This window comes from Sordaria macrospora, chromosome 2 (assembly GCF_033870435.1).
Source record: "Sordaria macrospora chromosome 2, complete sequence".
Taxonomy (NCBI): Eukaryota; Fungi; Ascomycota; class Sordariomycetes; order Sordariales; family Sordariaceae; genus Sordaria; species Sordaria macrospora.
This window is the reverse complement of record NC_089372.1, coordinates 2,682,636-2,697,525: the sequence shown is the minus strand read 5'-3', so window position 1 is coordinate 2,697,525 and position 14,890 is coordinate 2,682,636. Positions and strand designations below refer to the sequence as shown.

Sequence of the window (14,890 nt, the reverse complement as noted above, 5' to 3'; positions counted from 1 at the left end):
CTATCAATTGAATATGCAATTATCCGGTTTCCCCGCCCTCAAATTTCGCCCAAGCTTCACACACCAGAAAAAGAATCAAAGTCTCCTAATCCACTCAGTCAGGATAAATGAATCAAGGGTCTTCCTTGCCCCACGCAGATCGACTTTATGCGCCCCGCCATAAGCATCCGCCGATAGCGGGCCAGTGTCCACAGCTTCTGGCTCTTCTTGGAGTTCTTCTGGTGACTCTGAGTCTCTGTAGAGGTAATGAGGGTTGTTGCATGTTAGTGAGTTCATCACCAGTTCACCCAAACATCGCTATGATCGATCTCGGACTGGCCCGCATCGGGCATCTTCTTAGGCACACGCCGCAGACCTGGAAGGCCATCCACGTTGCTGGCACCAACGGCAAAGGCTCAATATGCGCCTATCTCTCAGCCATGCTCAATGCCAGCGGCGTCTCTTGTGCAAGGTTCACCTCACCCCATCTCATCGATCGCTGGGACTGTATCACCATCAACGAGAAGCCGGTCCCTGAAACGATATTCCGTCAGGTCGAGGGCTTGGTCAAGCAGCGGGACCAGGACGAGAAGATCGGGGCCACCGAGTTTGAGCTCCTCGCTGCAACCGCCTTTGAGATCTTCCACCGTCTAAAGGTTGAGTATGGCGTAATCGAAGTTGGTCTCGGCGGGAAGCTGGACGCAACCAACATCATGGAGCACAAATCCGTTACCGTCATCGCGAAAATTGGTCTTGATCACCAGTCCTTCCTAGGAAATACCATCGAGGAGATTGCACTGCAGAAGGCAGGCATCATCCGCTCTGGCGTTCCCTGTGTCATTGATGACAGCAACGAGTCCTCGGTCCTGAGAGTCATCCAAGACCACGCGAAGGAGGTCGGGAGCCTAGAGCTGCATTATCCCTCGTCGGATTCGGCCCTGGTCCAGGTTCTCACCGAAGAAGGCTACGAGCTGCATCAAGTCCAGAACCTGGCGTGCGCCTTCTTGGCCTTCCGCTTGGCTTGTCCGGACCTTGACCACTCGATGAGCCGTCTCCTCCCTATCGTTAAGCAGCTGCAGTGGCCCGGTCGTCTGCAAAGGATCGATCTCTTTCCGATCATCGGGAGACATCAAGAGGCTCTGTTGGACGGAGCTCACAATAGCCAGTCAGCCGAAGTTTTGGCTGAGTATGTCAACAAGCACTATCGCTCGCGGAGTCAACAAATCACCTGGGTGCTGGCCGCTTCCAAGGGCAAAGATGTGGACAGTATCATGTCACATAACGTCCAGCCGAGTGATCAAGTCACGGCCGTGCAGTTTGGGCCAGTTGATGGAATGCCGTGGGTTAAAGCTGAGGACCCTGTCAACTTGATCAATCAGGCAATCCGTTATGGCGTCGATACTCAGAACACGCACAACTCGGGAGATGATGTGCGAGCTGCCCTGGAGTGGGCGTCCAAGGCGGCGGGAGACAGCCCGATTGTCATTGCGGGAAGTTTGTATCTGGTCTCCAGCGTTCTACGGCTTATGCGAGAGGCCGAGTCTCAAAAAGTATGAGGCATGGACAACTGGAAAAGAAAAAGTTTGGATAAAGGAAAATTTTGGAATCGTGGCCCGTGGAGTGGTTTTGTTGTGATTGAAAAGGGGCTCACTTAAATCCCCCTGAATAAATCTTGGCCAATGTTTTCAGACCACCATTTTCTCCATCACTCTCTTTACCTTGCCATATCCGCTGCCTCTGCCCCAAGTCAAAGCTAGAATCACATGATCACTCATATATCAGAAAAAAGCGGTCAATCCCGCCAGCAGCAGATCCATCTCTTCCACAATCTCACACTCGCCATCACCATCCCCATCACCAATCAACATGCCATCACCACCACCACTACCAAACCACCTCATCATCGTCTGCGGACACGCTATCTGGCTAGACGGCCCAGCAAACGGTTGGGACGAATCCGAATGGCTCATTGAGCCCTACAAGAAGGGTGAAACGCCCACGTTTATTGCCCACATCAAAGCAGGCGTGGAAGAACTAGCCAAAGATGACCGCGCGGTGTTGATGTTTTCCGGGTTCGTCACCCAACTTTTGACCTCTATCTACATATGGCTAACCACCACAACAAAGTGGCCCAACCCGGCCCGAAACCCCCCTCTCCGAAGCCCAAAGTTACTACAACCTAGCTCTTGCCAACTCCTTTTTCGGTCTCTCACCTGCTTCTTCCCCCTCTACTACTGCTGCTGCCTGCTCCTTCACAGACCGCATCCACCTAGAAGAACGCGCCCTAGACTCGTACTACAACATCCTCTTCTCCCTGATCCACTACTGGCGCGTCGTACACCCTCAGCACGCCTGGCCGGAGCGCATCACCATCGTCAGCCACACCTTCAAGCGGAACCGGCTGGTGGACGGCCACTGCGCCGCTATTTTCGGTCTTGATCCTTCGTCGTCGGTACTGGAAGAAAGGGTGAGGTTTGTGGGAATTAATCCGCCTGGTGTCGATGCGGTCGGGGGAGTTGCTGAAAGGGATGGGGATGGGGGGTCTTCTGACGTGAAGAAGAAGGAGGAAGCTATGCAAGGGGTGCAGTTGGCTTTGGGGCAGTGGGCTGAGGATCCGCATGGGGTTGGGGAGGAACTGGCTGGGAAGAGGAGGGCGAGGAATTGTTGGGGCGTGGAGCAGCGGCTGTTCTTTAGTGAGGAGGAGAGGAAGATGAGTGCAGTTGAGACGAGGATTTTGGAGGATGGGAGTGAAGTGTTGGTTGATGGAGAGAAGCCGAGGCCTTGGGCTATTTAGGTGAGAGATAGTGTGTATGTTTGTGCTTGTTATTGTTTGTGTGGTCAATTAAGGTATCCCAGTCTGTGGGAATTGTAAATCTAGAGGTGGTGACTGGACGTCTAGTGAGTGAGTGCTGTGAATGACCGAATATTCAAATCTTCGACTTCCCATTCCTTGCTTGAGCAGCTATATCCGCATCAGCGCCCTTGACAACCTCCCTTACCCACTCAACGGCGTCCTTGACCATGCCTACGCTGAAGGTGTGTCCTACTCCCGCATAAGTCCTCTCATCCACCGAGATCCTCGCCTCTTTGTACTTGTCCGCGGCCTCTTTGAACCACTTTGTGAATGCCTCACCGCATCGAGGGGGCACGAGCTTATCTTCTGCGCCATTGCAGAGAAGGAACTGCTTCCCCTGAAGACGTTCAATAAGAATCTGCCGTCTTTGACTTTCCTCTTCGTCTGCTGAGCTGGGAGAGGAAGAGCCCGAGGATGAGGACGAGGGAATGGGAGAAGTGTCAAACAGGATTCCCTTCGGGTCCGTCCTGCAAGTGGCCGCGACCAAGGAAGGAGGGAAGTCCTTGCTCCCCAGGAAGGTAGCGGCGCCGGTATCGGCAGAGTAAGTCGATAGCTTTGAGAGACGGGCGCGGTCGGTGATGAGGTCTATGTATCAGACGGTTAATTATTTGCTAGGTAGGTAATTCAAAACGCAAAAGAAGTAAGAAGCATAACTCACTCATATAATCGGGACACCCAATAACCGCCACGCCAGCGCGCACTCTCGGGTCCGCAAACATAAGCTGCCACACGCTGTGTCCGCCCAGCGAGACGCCCAGAGCAAGGTGGTGGTCAATCACCTTTCTCTGCTTCCCTTCCTCTCCGCTTTCATGAAAGAGATATGACTCCACGACGTCCCTAAATCGATACCATCAGTCACACAATCCTCCCTGCTTCCCTCTGAAGTGTATCAAAAACTCACAACAAAACCCTCTGATCCCCAACCATCCCCACAATCCCCCCCAACATATCCTGCGCATGTGTCTTATTCCCTTCCCTCCACGCTCCGTTCGCCGGATCATGCACCAGTCTCGTCCCGTGGTTTCGTTGGTCGTAGGCAAGTGCGATTAACCCCCTTTCACCCTTCTCACTTGAGGTACCGTTGAGTTCGTTCCAAGCACCAACACACCGCGCCGCAATCTCCTTCATGTGCTCCTTGTTCCGCGTCCGCTGGTGGTGTAGCCACAAACACGAAACGCGAGTGACGCTGGCGGGAAGCTCGTCGAGGCCGTAGACGTCGACGAGAACGCCGGCCATCGGGATGGTTTTGAGGGAGATGGGGGCGACGGGAGGCAGGCCGTCGGTGGAGATGCCGCCGGAGTTGGAGGCGGTTTGGACAACCATTGTTGCGGTGGTTGGTATGGCTGTTCCTCTGATCTTGGAAGTTGAATATGTAAGTTCGGATCAGGGGCGATTTGTTGTTGTTGTTGTTGTTGTTGTTGTTGACAGGGAAGGAGACGTTGCACGGTCCTGGCGGGATATCGGACGGGCGGATGGACGGAGCTGAAGATGATTGAGGGGAAGGAGAGGATGAAAGGTTGAGGTGGGATTATAAACACAATGTGAGAGGGGAGATGTTATGAAGGAGAGATTAACAGATTAAGACCACTTTGAAACATGAAAGTGAAGATCAGTTTGACAATTCGGTGGCGATGAACCGAGGCACCGGGACGCTAGCGGAGGGAGTGCGGGCGGGAGGTCGTGCTTACCCCACCTAAACGGCACCGGTACGGCCCACGGGAGGGGCTTTACAGGCGGGGTCGGAGAACCTCTTTGGGCTCCCCTTACCTTGGTGTTCTTCTGCCGCATCATCCGCTGCAGGAATGATTACGATGGTAGTTATCGGATATCAAGCGATGAACTATAGGTACTCAGGGTCTGTATGTAATTTTGCAGTTCGTTTTGAAAAACAGTGCCATCTTCGGGAAGTGTTTAGTCGTACTTATGTCAGTTTGGCACGATGACAGCAACTTGAGTCTGGACTTGGTCATTGATTGATCTGTGGGAACTCACTTGCCAATTTGAAGAAGATCTTGAGGACGTTTCGAAGGCTACCATGATGAATACGCATGAACATGCCCAGTTCATCCAATCCCGATAAGACCGGCGAACGGGACCGGTCCAGACACAAACGAAGCGGGGCCCACCCGGCGCTGGCCCCGCTTTAATTCGGGGTATGCTACGGTCTTCCGGCCGAATTGTAAGCGCTCCGCGTTCCGTAATCAGCGTTGCTTCCCCCCCAGCCAGCCGCAGATAGGCATCTAGGCAACAGTAGGCAGCCACGGGCTTCAGAGTCGTAGTTCTTCTTCATCACTGTTTGTTGAAGGTTCAATGATTATGAATCATCCTCAACAACTTCTCTCCAACATCAATGGTTCTATAAAATGTTTTAAAGATTGCTGAAAGCATGCAACTCCGTAGACTTCGTCCACTCCAAGTCCTGAACAACCATCAAGTATACACCAGTTAAAATGGACACCTTCCACGATGACCCGCTCGTCCAAGCCGTCACGGCCTACGTAAAAGACTACATGAGCAACTACGACGCGTCCCATGACTGGAGCCACATCGAGCGTGTCGTCGGTCTTTCGCACTACATCTACGCTAAGTCCGCCAACAAGGACTCACTCAATCTTCGCACCATCCACCTTGCAGCCCTTTTACACGACGTCGGTGATAAGAAGTCAGTTCCATATATACCGCCCGTTCTTCCTCACTCATTCTCACATGTCTTGAGCGTCACCCAAACCTTCAACCCGTCTAGTCCAGTCTTGAACTCTCTCATCTTTCAGTCAACATCCCTCCACCCCGACCCTCATCTCACCCTCATACCTACCCTCGCTAACACAACTCAACATTATCCAGATACACCAAAGAAAACGAAGACCCCACAACCCTCATCCAAGCCCTCCTCCTCTCCTTCTCCTGCCCCTCAGACCTAGCCTCCAAAATCCAAACCATCTGCCTCAACGTCTCCTACAGCACCGAGACCAAGAACCCCGCCAACCCGGGCTTCATCACCTCTCTGATCCAGGAGCACCCAGAGCTAGCGGTGGTGCAGGACGCAGACAGGCTGGACGCCGTCGGCGCGGTGGGACTGGGACGCATGTTTACGTTCGGCGGAGCGAAGACGGGGAGGGACATGGCGGGCAGCATGGAGCATGTGGATGAGAAGCTGGTGAGGCTGGTGGACTTGGCGAAGACGGATGTGGGGAGGGAGCTGATGAGGGAGAGGACGGAGCGGTTGGGGGTGTTTCAGGGGTGGTGGGAGGAGGAGGTTGGGTTTGCGAAGGGCGAGGGGCTTTGAGAAGGGAGATGGAGTGATTGAGATGTTTTAGATGACGAATAGACAGTCTGCTGATGATAGGATCTTTGAAAATGCATGTCACAAGTTCTTTTTATTACTGGATGTGCTACCTCTATGCTGTCCGCTTTTCTTTGTATACCTTAGTACCGATAGACTGCGTGCGAGTGACACTTTCATCATGCTGGCTTTACATCTGCCACTCCGTCGCCTTACCAGACCAGACATATACGCATCAGGTTATCTCAGCTGATTGTGTCAGTCAACGAAAGAATGACTGAAGAGCTTGGGCAACGTGGGCTGCACCAGAAGCAAAAGCAGCATACCTACCACCCTCTAAAAGATCTCTTTCTGATATCAAGGACTGGCTGGGGCGGCTGAGGCCCGCTTGACCATCGTTTGCGATGTTTCCGAGTGAGGCAAATCGGGATGACTCGTCGGTTGCCGTATTAGCTGAAACACTCGAGCAAAGGGTTGCCTCCAGCCTGGTTAAGTGACCTGCGCTGCATCTTTCCTCCGTTCCCAAATGGCCTGAAATGACTTTGTTCCAAAAGAATAACGCCTTAGCGCCGCCGTAAAATGTTGGTATCGTTTTCCGTCAAAGTGAAACCCAACTGTAAAACACCAATTGAATGAACCTGAAGCTTGAAGCCGTGAATGTCATGTTCGCTTCGGCGATGTGTCCCAGCTGCTATGTTGTCGTGCCTTTTCTCAAGCTACTCTCATCGTACACCAGTCTACTTCACCTCTTGTCGGCACCCGGAGGCCCTTGACCAGGGGCACCAAAAGGGGGCATACCGGGGAACCCACCTGGCGCACCGGGAGGAGGGAACGGGAAGTTGCCTGCTCCAGGCGGGGGAAAGGCGAGACCTCCAGGGGGTGGGAATGGCAGACCACCGGAACCGGGCATCGGAGGTGGTACGCCAGGCATACCAGCAGGAGGCATACCGGGGAAAGGAGGCATTGAAGGCATTCCACGAGCTCCTGGCGCTCCCGGAGGCATAACGCCTGGCGCGCCTGGGGCACCAAAGGCTCCAGGAGGGGGCACTGCGGGCATGCCTGGGAACGGAGGGGGCATGCCGCCAGGGAAAGGCGGGAAGGGGGGAATGCCAGCGCCCGGGGGCGGGAAGACACCGAGACCGGGAGGAATTCCGCCGGGTTGGTTCTGAGGAAGCATGGGGTTGGCGTGGGCTTGGCCTTCGGCGGCGTACGAGGAGGTGATCGAATCGATAACGGATTGGGCCTTCTCGTGACCGATTTCTGGAAAACAAAAGCGCGTTAGTAATGCGGTGAAGTCGGCAATGGTGGATTGGGGGTTGGTAGTTCCATACGTTGGTAGTAGTCAACAACGTTTCGTAGATGGTTACGACCGCTGTTGTGCGCCTTGCGGACGCTCATGGAATCGTGTGTGAGGTACACATCGCAGTAATCGCAAAAGACTGTACAAGATGTTGTTAGTATCGAGTTGAAGATTAGCGTTGCAAGCTTTACTTACATTTCGGCATTTTGAAAGTATGCGATTGCAAATTACTCTAAATCAAAAGTATTCGAAATCGTTGGTGTTGCCCTCGTGGATGATTGTGGGTTGGATGGCAACAAATGATGCGGCGCGCGACAACGACGAAGACAAAAGAAGGTTTGCAAGGCTGAAGAAGCACTGGGACACACTGCACTGGAACGCGATGACCAAAGCGGGACCAGGTTGGCCCTTGAGGTTCTTGGCAACAGTGGACCCCCCAAGGCTTCCCCAAAAAAGCTCCCCTGAATGCGATTTGTGGTTGCTGATTGGCGGGGTGGGGCACACCTGTCAACCGTGTGGACATGCTCCAGACCTGGTGTCCCAGCTGTCCTTGCCTGCCCAAGGAGAAGCCGCCAGATTTCCCCTAGATCCAAGTCGCGGAGCTTCCCATCAATCAATACAGCCCACTACGACACGACCAGGCCATTGCATAGCTTAACTGGACGGCGTTGACATCTCGACGACATTTCGTACTTCTCACCGGCCACCGCCAAACCCCCGTTAATACCCCGTCACACAGCAACCATGGCATCCATAAAGTCGCTGCTGAGCGGGTTCCTGCTGCTCGCCGGCGCTGCGCAAGCTCTCAAGTTCGATCTCGAGGCCACCTCTTCATACCACGGCAACCAGCGACGATGCATACGGAACTTTGTCAACAGGGATACGTTGGTGGTTGTAACGGCTACGCTTGATGGATACAAGGGCGATGGCATGAACGTCAACATGCACGTAGGTGCTCTCCCTCCTGGGTGGTGGTGCAAGTTAAAGGGGCTAGGGGATGGGTGATAGGGCGGTCAATTACACGGACGAACCTGACTTTGGACGCGACACAGATCTCCGATAGCCATGGAAACGAGTACGGCAAGGCCAAGGATATCGCTGGCGAGCAGCGCATTGTCTTCACCTCGCATCACGACGCGGCTTTCGACGTGTGCTTTGAGAACTACCTTACTGGCTGTACGTACAACCCCTGGCCATGACAACAACAGGGCAAACACCATACAGAGGATCGGATGGAATACTGACAAGATTGCGATGGTTAGCCAAGTATGTCGAGAACCCCCGCCGTCACGTCGAGCTCGATATCGATATTGGTGCCGATGCCAAGGACTGGTCCGCTATCCAGGCCACCGAGAAGCTTAAGCCACTCGAAACCGATCTGCGCCGTATCGAGGAGATGGTCGGCGAGGTTGTTAGCGAGATGGACTACTTGCGTGCTCGTGAGCAGAAGCTCCGTGATACCAACGAGAGCACCAACAACCGTGTCAAGTGGTTCGGCATGGCCACTACTTTCCTCCTCATTGCTCTTTGGGGGTGGCAGATTATGTACCTCAGGGCATACTTCAGGTTTGTTCTACCTCTCAAGATCCTGAACTGGCTTTTTGAAGGTCTCCGCGACTAACAAATTTGTGTCACTAGATCCAAGCATCTTATTTAATGGGTTGGGCGCGACCTACAATGGCGACCCACAACTGCCACTGTCCAAACCACCTTACTATTTATACGGCTTTTATGGTAACGACGGGCGGGAGGTTTTATGAACTCTTTACTACACGCAACGCAGGCGAGCGAATGGGATACAATAGGTTGGAGATCTCGGGTGTAACTATATACGGTAATGTGTTTCGGCCAAAAAGCTATGGAGTGAAAAGGAGAATTGACTGCATGCTGAATAAGCCGTCTAATTCGAGGTTCAAGAATAGTTGGAACGCAGTGTTCGTGAAGTGTGCTTGATGCATTGCCACGACAAATCGCATCCCAAAGGTGTATGGTAATGAGTTGAGATATCAACATCTCACAAGATACATAATGGAGACGGTGGCGATGTCATGAATGGATATGAACCGGAACCGGCCTGCCCCGGCAACAATTTTTCGGCCTCGGCCCCCGTGCATTGTATGATGACTAGGTTGCCAAGCCCGCCGAACTAGTGTAAGGGACGGGGTATTGTAGCGTCTGTAAATCGGCCCCGAACGGAATCCTACAACAATCCCCAATCCGTCACTTCGACATCCTCATTTATAAGCCGGAGCAGTCTAGTTCGCGTAACGGCACACTCTCCACATCCGCCCCATCCGAGCGATTTATACACCTCTATCCGTCTCTCCCCGGTTACGGTTCATCCATCCTCGATTGTTCAAACAAACAAACAACCCGCAACCACGATGGCTTCCTCTCTTCGCGCCCTCCGGCCCGCGGCCGCCACCTTTGCGCGCGCCTCTGCCGCCGTGCGCCCCGCCACCTCTGTCGCCAGCAGATACATCATTGCCTTTTCGCGATCGGCCAGCAACGACAGCACGGACAGCCAGCAAAAGAGGGATCTCGACGTCGGTGAACTGCAAGGCGCTACTTTCAAGATCGAGCCGCTCCGGAGAGTCGGCGAGGACCCGGCCACCATGCGGGCGCGTCTTCTTTGTACGTCCTTTCCTGCTCTACCATACCTATCCTTTCACTTTCTTCAACAACAACAACAACCATCAATCGAAACAACAGCCAACTAACCCTCTCTCAAAAAACAGACCAATCCCGCAAGCGCGGCACCCTCGAATCGGACCTCATCCTCTCCACCTTCGCCCAGTCCCACCTGCAATCCATGACTCCGGAGCAGCTCAAGCAATACGACCTCTTCCTCGACGAAAATGACTGGGACATTTACTACTGGGCCACGCAGGAACCCCCCTTGCCGGGCCAGGAGAACCAGCACTTGCAGAACAGCGAGGCCCTTTCAGAGAAGGAGCAGTTGCCGCCCAACCCGCGCTCGGGCGAGTGGGCGCAGACGATCGGCACGTTCAAGCCTGCCTACAGACCGGTGCCCGCGCGGTGGAAGGGGAGCGAGATTTTGGAGCTGTTGAGGCAGCATGTTAAGGATAAGGGCATGGGGAGGAAGGGCGGGATGGCGTTTATGCCTAGGTTGGAGGAGTATAAGTGAATGGTCAGGAGATGGGAGGAGGCCATATGGGGGGGGCAGGGTGAGGTTTAGGAGGCTCATGGTCGTGAACTTGGGCATCTGGAGAGACAAGAGTTAGCAGACTGTGGATTTCGGATCTCGAAGAAGAAGCGCGACATACCCTTCTTCTTGTTGATGGTGTTCATGATGTAGAGGTGAATGCTGAGGATGATGACATTGCTGAGCGCGTAAAGAGCGCGGCAGAGGTTGAGAACGTTGGGATCCTCGAAGGGGATCTTCTTGGCGACCTGCATCATACCAAGGATGATGACCAGGTTGGTGCTGCACGCATCATGTTAGCATCTGGAATGCGTCTCCGGATCGCTGTCTCGAGGCTGGACCTGGACCTGGACCTGGATGAGGCTGGGTTAATCTAGTCAGATGTTCGTGAGACGAGCTGAGCCAGCTACCCGGCAAATGAGGATGACGAAGAGGATGGGAACTGTTGTACGATATTGTATTTCAGTACGATTGTGTGCCAACAAATGGGCCAAAAAGACAGACAGGGTACATATTGGATACGTGGTTGGATGAGCATATTGAAACAGTGGGAAGGTGGTTATCAGGCTTTTGGGTTAGATGTCTGGGTTCTGGCTCAGGAGAGATGGGTTGGCCTTATGGTAACGACGTTGCTCGGCCTTTACTCTCTCCCTCTATCAGTTTATGGGCTCCAGTAACATATTAAATGCTAAAACATGTACAGCACAGTGAATGATGCTGAATTGGGGCCAAGGATGAAGCCGCTGAAAGCAAAACACGGAACAGTCTCCCTGGACTGTCCAAATGGTGGTTCTGATGTACTACATAGAAAAGACATGATATGATGTTGGACACAATGCCATTGGACCAGTGAATGCTGGCCTCAGAACAGAGTCACACGCCCGAGAACGCTCTCAATTTAATGCTCCTTCGCCTTCCGACCTGAATGCCAAAACTGCAAGCCCATGGTACACTATACGTACTTGAACGCCGTCGCATATGCTTTCAAACAAGAACCCCCCGCCCCTTGCCGCCCAGTCACGGTCTTGCCCTAAACCCTTGGTCCTATGAACAAGAGCACAAAGAATCAACCAAGGGTATCCGCACAACCATCGGAACTTTCAGTCATGTTTCCTCTGCTCTCTACAACCGAACCGGACTTAGCCCCCCTCAGCAGGTAATATCCTCCCCAAACTCCTCAACACCTCAATAGTCGGCAAATCCCTCGTCCCGACCTTACCCTTCTCCCTCTCCTCGCGCTCCTTCAGCCGTGCCGCGCTCAGCGCAAGCACTCGATCCGCCTCCCGGCCCGCCGTCGACACACGCATGTCCAGCTTGTGCACGCTGTCGGCCAGGTGGTCGATCTTGAACTCGAGCGAGGACTGCACGTTCTGCAGGCGCGACCGCGTCCGGCGCCGGAAGGAGCTGAAGACCGTGTCGGATTCGGTCAAGGAGGCGAGGATTTTGGCTTCTTCGGTGTCGAGAAGGAACGGTTCCGGTAGTGGTGCCTTTGTGGGGTCGGGGTCGGGGTAGAGCGGTTCGAGGTCTGGGAGAGTTTTGGCGAGGGCTTGCCAGGCCTTTTTCTCTTCTTTTAGCCTGTTGTGGGGGGGTTGTTTGTTAGTTAAGAAGTTGGTAACGGGCGGAAAAAAGTGAGGGAAGCTCATTCATACCTCTTAATCTTCGTTTCCAGTTCGGCAATCTTGGCGTCGTGCTCGAGATTTCGCGGGTTCGGTTGTAGCACCACTGGCGGCTTCGGCGCTTCCTCCCTGGCAAACCAATCCGAGAATTCTGACCTCGCTCCAAAGTCCTTGAGCAATTGGTCTTGTATCGCCCGCGCTGTGATTGTGTACCGTTAGCATCATGCCCCACGCGCTCGCTCGGCTTTCAAATCTTCTTCCGCTGCTCCTTACCTCCAAGAATTGCACTGGACCCATGACTACCATGCGGTGGCTTCTCACTAAGAGCCCTTTCACCGCACCACGTCAAAAGCTGCCTCATCCGCCTTGGCTCGCTCAGCCCCTCAGCTTCGATATGTTTGTAGAACTCGGACGGGTCGACCTCGCGATGCGGTATCGCACTATGTCCGTTCTCGATCAAGGAACTGGCTCGTCGCCCTCTCATCCCTAAGCTGCTTCGCCGACTACCACCAGCACCGCCCTTTTTCCTCATCTCTTTGTTCCGGTTGATGATTGGCGTGTCGCTGAGTGGTAGTACGATTTGCTGTGGCTCGTTGGAGCTCCCTCGCCCTGTTCCTTTTCGGCCCTTAGTCCTCGCATCCGGTCTATCGTCGATGTCCATTGGCGTCGCGCCCACGAGATTCGGCCCGTCACCATCGTCCTCGTCCTCGTCCTCCTCTTCGGGTACCGCGCGCATGCCGTTTACTGGTCGCGGTGCCTTATTCTCCTTCTGTTGTTTTGGTGGGCGGCCTTTCCTCCGACCTCTCGGTTTGGGAGCAGCATCCTCTTCATTGTCGGCTGGTGACGCTGAAGGTGCAGGCGCGGGTGCTGGCGGGGCAGCAGCACCATTTGATTTTCGTTTCGACGTCCTCCTCGGTATCGGTCCGGAAATTTGCTGCTGTAGTACAGCTGGTGGTGGCGGAGGCGACTGCTCTTGCACAGGGGATGATGCGTGCTTCCTTGCGCTGTTCTTTGGTGGTCTCCCGGCGGGCTTCTTCGCGGGCACCGATATCGGCACTGGTTCGTTCTCGGGCTCCTCTATCGTGGATGCTGGAGCTATCGATGTGGTTCTGGCTCTCTTGGAACCGCGCGTGAATAGGAAGTCGCCATCTTGCTCGTCATATACTGCCTCGGCTGCGTCACGTTTTCAGGATCCTATCAGCTTCAGGTGTCTGGGTCGCCTAGAAGCGCCGAACAAGCGAATAATGGCATTGAATTGAAGGATGGATTGCAGCTTACCCGCAAGGCGTTTGCTGCGCCTCTGGTTACTGCTCATGCTCAGGATTTGTAGCGGCTGACGGGTCCGTACGACAGTCGTCATGGATGGCGGGTTTTAGAGTACATGAACTCGAATAATTCGGAGCTGGAGAGAAGACTGGGAGGTTAAAAAGGTCGTCGCTGGTTTCGCAGGTTCTATCGTAATTTGGGCGGTGGTGACGCTAATTTGTAATGGTGATGTTGACGTTGGGTTGCGACCGGGCCAAACCGACGTGAGCGGAGCGCGTCTCCTCCTCCCCAACTTGGGTGTGACACTCGAAGAATTGGTGTCAAATGGCGATCTGACTGAACCAGGGGGCCTGGGCGGCGGCCGGGTGGGCAAGCGAAGCGGGCACGGAGCACGGTGTCACGGACGCGTCGATTCGGGGGGGCTTTGGCTTTGGCTTTGGAAACTGGGGAGCAGTTGGACCGGTCGGGCAGGTATGTTGTCGCGATACGGGGATGCTTGTATGGAGATCGGGCGTCGTCAAAAATGACTGTAATCGGGTATATCGTCTAAGGTATGCCGGTATTGTGCAAATTGGTCGTATCGTCGTACCGTCGTCCTAGGGCCTTCAGTCTTGTCGCTGTGCCGCAAAGTTTCGCAGGTCTGAATGTGTTCTTGGGCGTCCGGGCGCGACCGAAGTTGCGACCCTTTCGGTTGGTTTGTTTATCGCGGGCAGGCTGTTCCAAGGAACGCTCGGACCACATCCCGCATAGTTTATCCCACGCAGTGGATTGTTTCTTCACTGCTACCCCACATTCTGCGAGGCTGACACATTTGACAACTCATTCATTCTCCAGCTTCATTGGGGCGATATCATTGGCTTAAATCCATCACCAACTCCGAGCAGTTAAACCGCCTGATGATGGCCTGCACTGTGCCCCTGCCGCCTGCGAGATGATGCTATCGCCGTCCGACTTCCGCTCCTTCCGTGTTCAAACTCCAGCTCAAGAAAGAATGTGCATCGATAAATACCGTTAACTTCCTACGACTTCTGTATCTGACATTCCTTTCTTCCATTGTTCGCTAGATCGCACACTCAATTCACTTTTGCCTTTGTTAAAATGATGGGTCCATCTTGCATCATGTATCTATCTGTCCGCTGCATAGTTCTCACCCATGCAACTCCTCCATTTCTCGAATGATAATACGGACGAACGGCAAGTGTCGCCCCTACAGATTTTTGCAAGAGCTACCTGCCGTGTTCCCAGCGAGCAATTCTCCTTGTGCTGCCCCGGGCATGACCGACCCAAGCGAGGAATACTGTCGTCCTGTCGTACCTGGCCTTTCGTCCCCAGGTTGTGCAATGTGCTTCAAACAGCGTCCGTACGCTTGACGTATCAATGGGACGGACTCCCGTCGATCATCTTAACCCGCTGGACGACCTCAGAT

The 14,890-nt window shown here is 53.9% G+C and overlaps 8 protein-coding genes across 8 annotated transcripts; 5 read left to right on the top strand and 3 right to left on the bottom strand.

Annotated features, from left to right (window-relative positions):
* Window positions 1-107: 107 nt before the first annotated feature.
* On the top strand, window positions 108-1,652 carry SMAC4_04026 (uncharacterized protein; the record flags this gene model as incomplete). Its single annotated transcript, XM_003348133.3, has 1 exon — window positions 108-1,652. One exon carries the CDS (start codon window positions 108-110, stop codon window positions 1,533-1,535), a length of 1,428 nt encoding a protein of 475 aa, XP_003348181.3. The 3' UTR covers window positions 1,536-1,652.
* Window positions 1,653-1,845: 193 nt separating this feature from the next.
* SMAC4_04027 (uncharacterized protein) lies at window positions 1,846-2,773 on the top strand (the record flags this gene model as incomplete). The annotated part of the gene is made up of 2 exons (XM_003348134.1): window positions 1,846-2,051; window positions 2,107-2,773. The coding sequence occupies 2 exons, from the start codon at window positions 1,846-1,848 to the stop codon at window positions 2,771-2,773; spliced, it is 873 nt and encodes a 290-aa protein (XP_003348182.1).
* Window positions 2,774-2,821: 48 nt separating this feature from the next.
* SMAC4_04028 (uncharacterized protein) lies at window positions 2,822-4,769 on the bottom strand. The gene is made up of 3 exons (XM_003348135.2): window positions 3,735-4,769; window positions 3,492-3,670; window positions 2,822-3,418 (listed from the first exon to the last, which is right to left on the bottom strand). Exons 1-3 carry the CDS (start codon window positions 4,154-4,156, stop codon window positions 2,907-2,909), a joined length of 1,113 nt encoding a protein of 370 aa, XP_003348183.1. The 5' UTR covers window positions 4,157-4,769; the 3' UTR covers window positions 2,822-2,906.
* Window positions 4,770-5,133: 364 nt separating this feature from the next.
* Window positions 5,134-6,178, top strand: SMAC4_04029 (uncharacterized protein). The gene is made up of 2 exons (XM_003348136.2): window positions 5,134-5,495; window positions 5,678-6,178. The coding sequence occupies exons 1-2, from the start codon at window positions 5,284-5,286 to the stop codon at window positions 6,117-6,119; spliced, it is 654 nt and encodes a 217-aa protein (XP_003348184.1). The 5' UTR covers window positions 5,134-5,283; the 3' UTR covers window positions 6,120-6,178.
* Window positions 6,179-6,248: 70 nt separating this feature from the next.
* Window positions 6,249-7,788, bottom strand: SMAC4_04030 (uncharacterized protein). Its single transcript, XM_024655611.2, has 3 exons — window positions 7,612-7,788; window positions 7,448-7,555; window positions 6,249-7,376 (listed from the first exon to the last, which is right to left on the bottom strand). Exons 1-3 carry the CDS (start codon window positions 7,619-7,621, stop codon window positions 6,859-6,861), a joined length of 636 nt encoding a protein of 211 aa, XP_024511486.2. The 5' UTR covers window positions 7,622-7,788; the 3' UTR covers window positions 6,249-6,858.
* A 196-nt stretch (window positions 7,789-7,984) lies between these two features.
* Window positions 7,985-9,433, top strand: SMAC4_04031 (uncharacterized protein). Its single transcript, XM_003348138.2, has 4 exons — window positions 7,985-8,364; window positions 8,469-8,592; window positions 8,679-8,982; window positions 9,055-9,433. Exons 1-4 carry the CDS (start codon window positions 8,161-8,163, stop codon window positions 9,071-9,073), a joined length of 651 nt encoding a protein of 216 aa, XP_003348186.1. The 5' UTR covers window positions 7,985-8,160; the 3' UTR covers window positions 9,074-9,433.
* Window positions 9,434-9,625: 192 nt separating this feature from the next.
* SMAC4_04032 (uncharacterized protein) lies at window positions 9,626-10,864 on the top strand. The gene is made up of 2 exons (XM_003348139.2): window positions 9,626-10,050; window positions 10,155-10,864. Exons 1-2 carry the CDS (start codon window positions 9,801-9,803, stop codon window positions 10,562-10,564), a joined length of 660 nt encoding a protein of 219 aa, XP_003348187.1. The 5' UTR covers window positions 9,626-9,800; the 3' UTR covers window positions 10,565-10,864.
* Window positions 10,865-11,521: 657 nt separating this feature from the next.
* Window positions 11,522-14,315, bottom strand: SMAC4_04033 (uncharacterized protein). Its single transcript, XM_066090035.1, has 4 exons — window positions 13,477-14,315; window positions 12,472-13,371; window positions 12,232-12,397; window positions 11,522-12,157 (listed from the first exon to the last, which is right to left on the bottom strand). The coding sequence occupies exons 1-4, from the start codon at window positions 13,556-13,558 to the stop codon at window positions 11,722-11,724; spliced, it is 1,584 nt and encodes a 527-aa protein (XP_065946102.1). The 5' UTR covers window positions 13,559-14,315; the 3' UTR covers window positions 11,522-11,721.
* Window positions 14,316-14,890: the final 575 nt, after the last annotated feature.

Excerpts from the sequence above, each read along its gene's own strand:
- SMAC4_04032 (XM_003348139.2), top strand. The coding sequence starts at position 9,801 with ATGGCTTCCTCTCTTCGCGCCCTCCGGCCCGCGGCCGCCACCTTTGCG. Across the intron at positions 10,051-10,154 it reads CATGCGGGCGCGTCTTCTTT|ACCAATCCCGCAAGCGCGGC; the intron begins GTACGTCCTTTC and ends CTCAAAAAACAG.
- SMAC4_04030 (XM_024655611.2), bottom strand. Across the intron at positions 7,377-7,447 it reads CGTTGTTGACTACTACCAAC|AAATCGGTCACGAGAAGGCC; the intron begins GTATGGAACTAC and ends TTTGTTTTCCAG.
- SMAC4_04033 (XM_066090035.1), bottom strand. The coding sequence starts at position 13,558 with ATGACGACTGTCGTACGGACCCGTCAGCCGCTACAAATCCTGAGCATG. Across the intron at positions 12,398-12,471 it reads GTCCAGTGCAATTCTTGGAG|CGCGGGCGATACAAGACCAA; the intron begins GTAAGGAGCAGC and ends ACACAATCACAG. Across the intron at positions 12,158-12,231 it reads CTGGAAACGAAGATTAAGAG|GCTAAAAGAAGAGAAAAAGG; the intron begins GTATGAATGAGC and ends CCCCCACAACAG.
- SMAC4_04031 (XM_003348138.2), top strand. The coding sequence starts at position 8,161 with ATGGCATCCATAAAGTCGCTGCTGAGCGGGTTCCTGCTGCTCGCCGGC. Across the intron at positions 8,365-8,468 it reads GCATGAACGTCAACATGCAC|ATCTCCGATAGCCATGGAAA; the intron begins GTAGGTGCTCTC and ends GACGCGACACAG. Across the intron at positions 8,593-8,678 it reads TGAGAACTACCTTACTGGCT|CCAAGTATGTCGAGAACCCC; the intron begins GTACGTACAACC and ends TGCGATGGTTAG.
- SMAC4_04029 (XM_003348136.2), top strand. The coding sequence starts at position 5,284 with ATGGACACCTTCCACGATGACCCGCTCGTCCAAGCCGTCACGGCCTAC. Across the intron at positions 5,496-5,677 it reads CACGACGTCGGTGATAAGAA|ATACACCAAAGAAAACGAAG; the intron begins GTCAGTTCCATA and ends AACATTATCCAG.
- SMAC4_04028 (XM_003348135.2), bottom strand. The coding sequence starts at position 4,156 with ATGGTTGTCCAAACCGCCTCCAACTCCGGCGGCATCTCCACCGACGGC. Across the intron at positions 3,671-3,734 it reads GGGGATCAGAGGGTTTTGTT|GGACGTCGTGGAGTCATATC; the intron begins GTGAGTTTTTGA and ends GTATCGATTTAG. Across the intron at positions 3,419-3,491 it reads TGGGTGTCCCGATTATATGA|ACCTCATCACCGACCGCGCC; the intron begins GTGAGTTATGCT and ends TCTGATACATAG.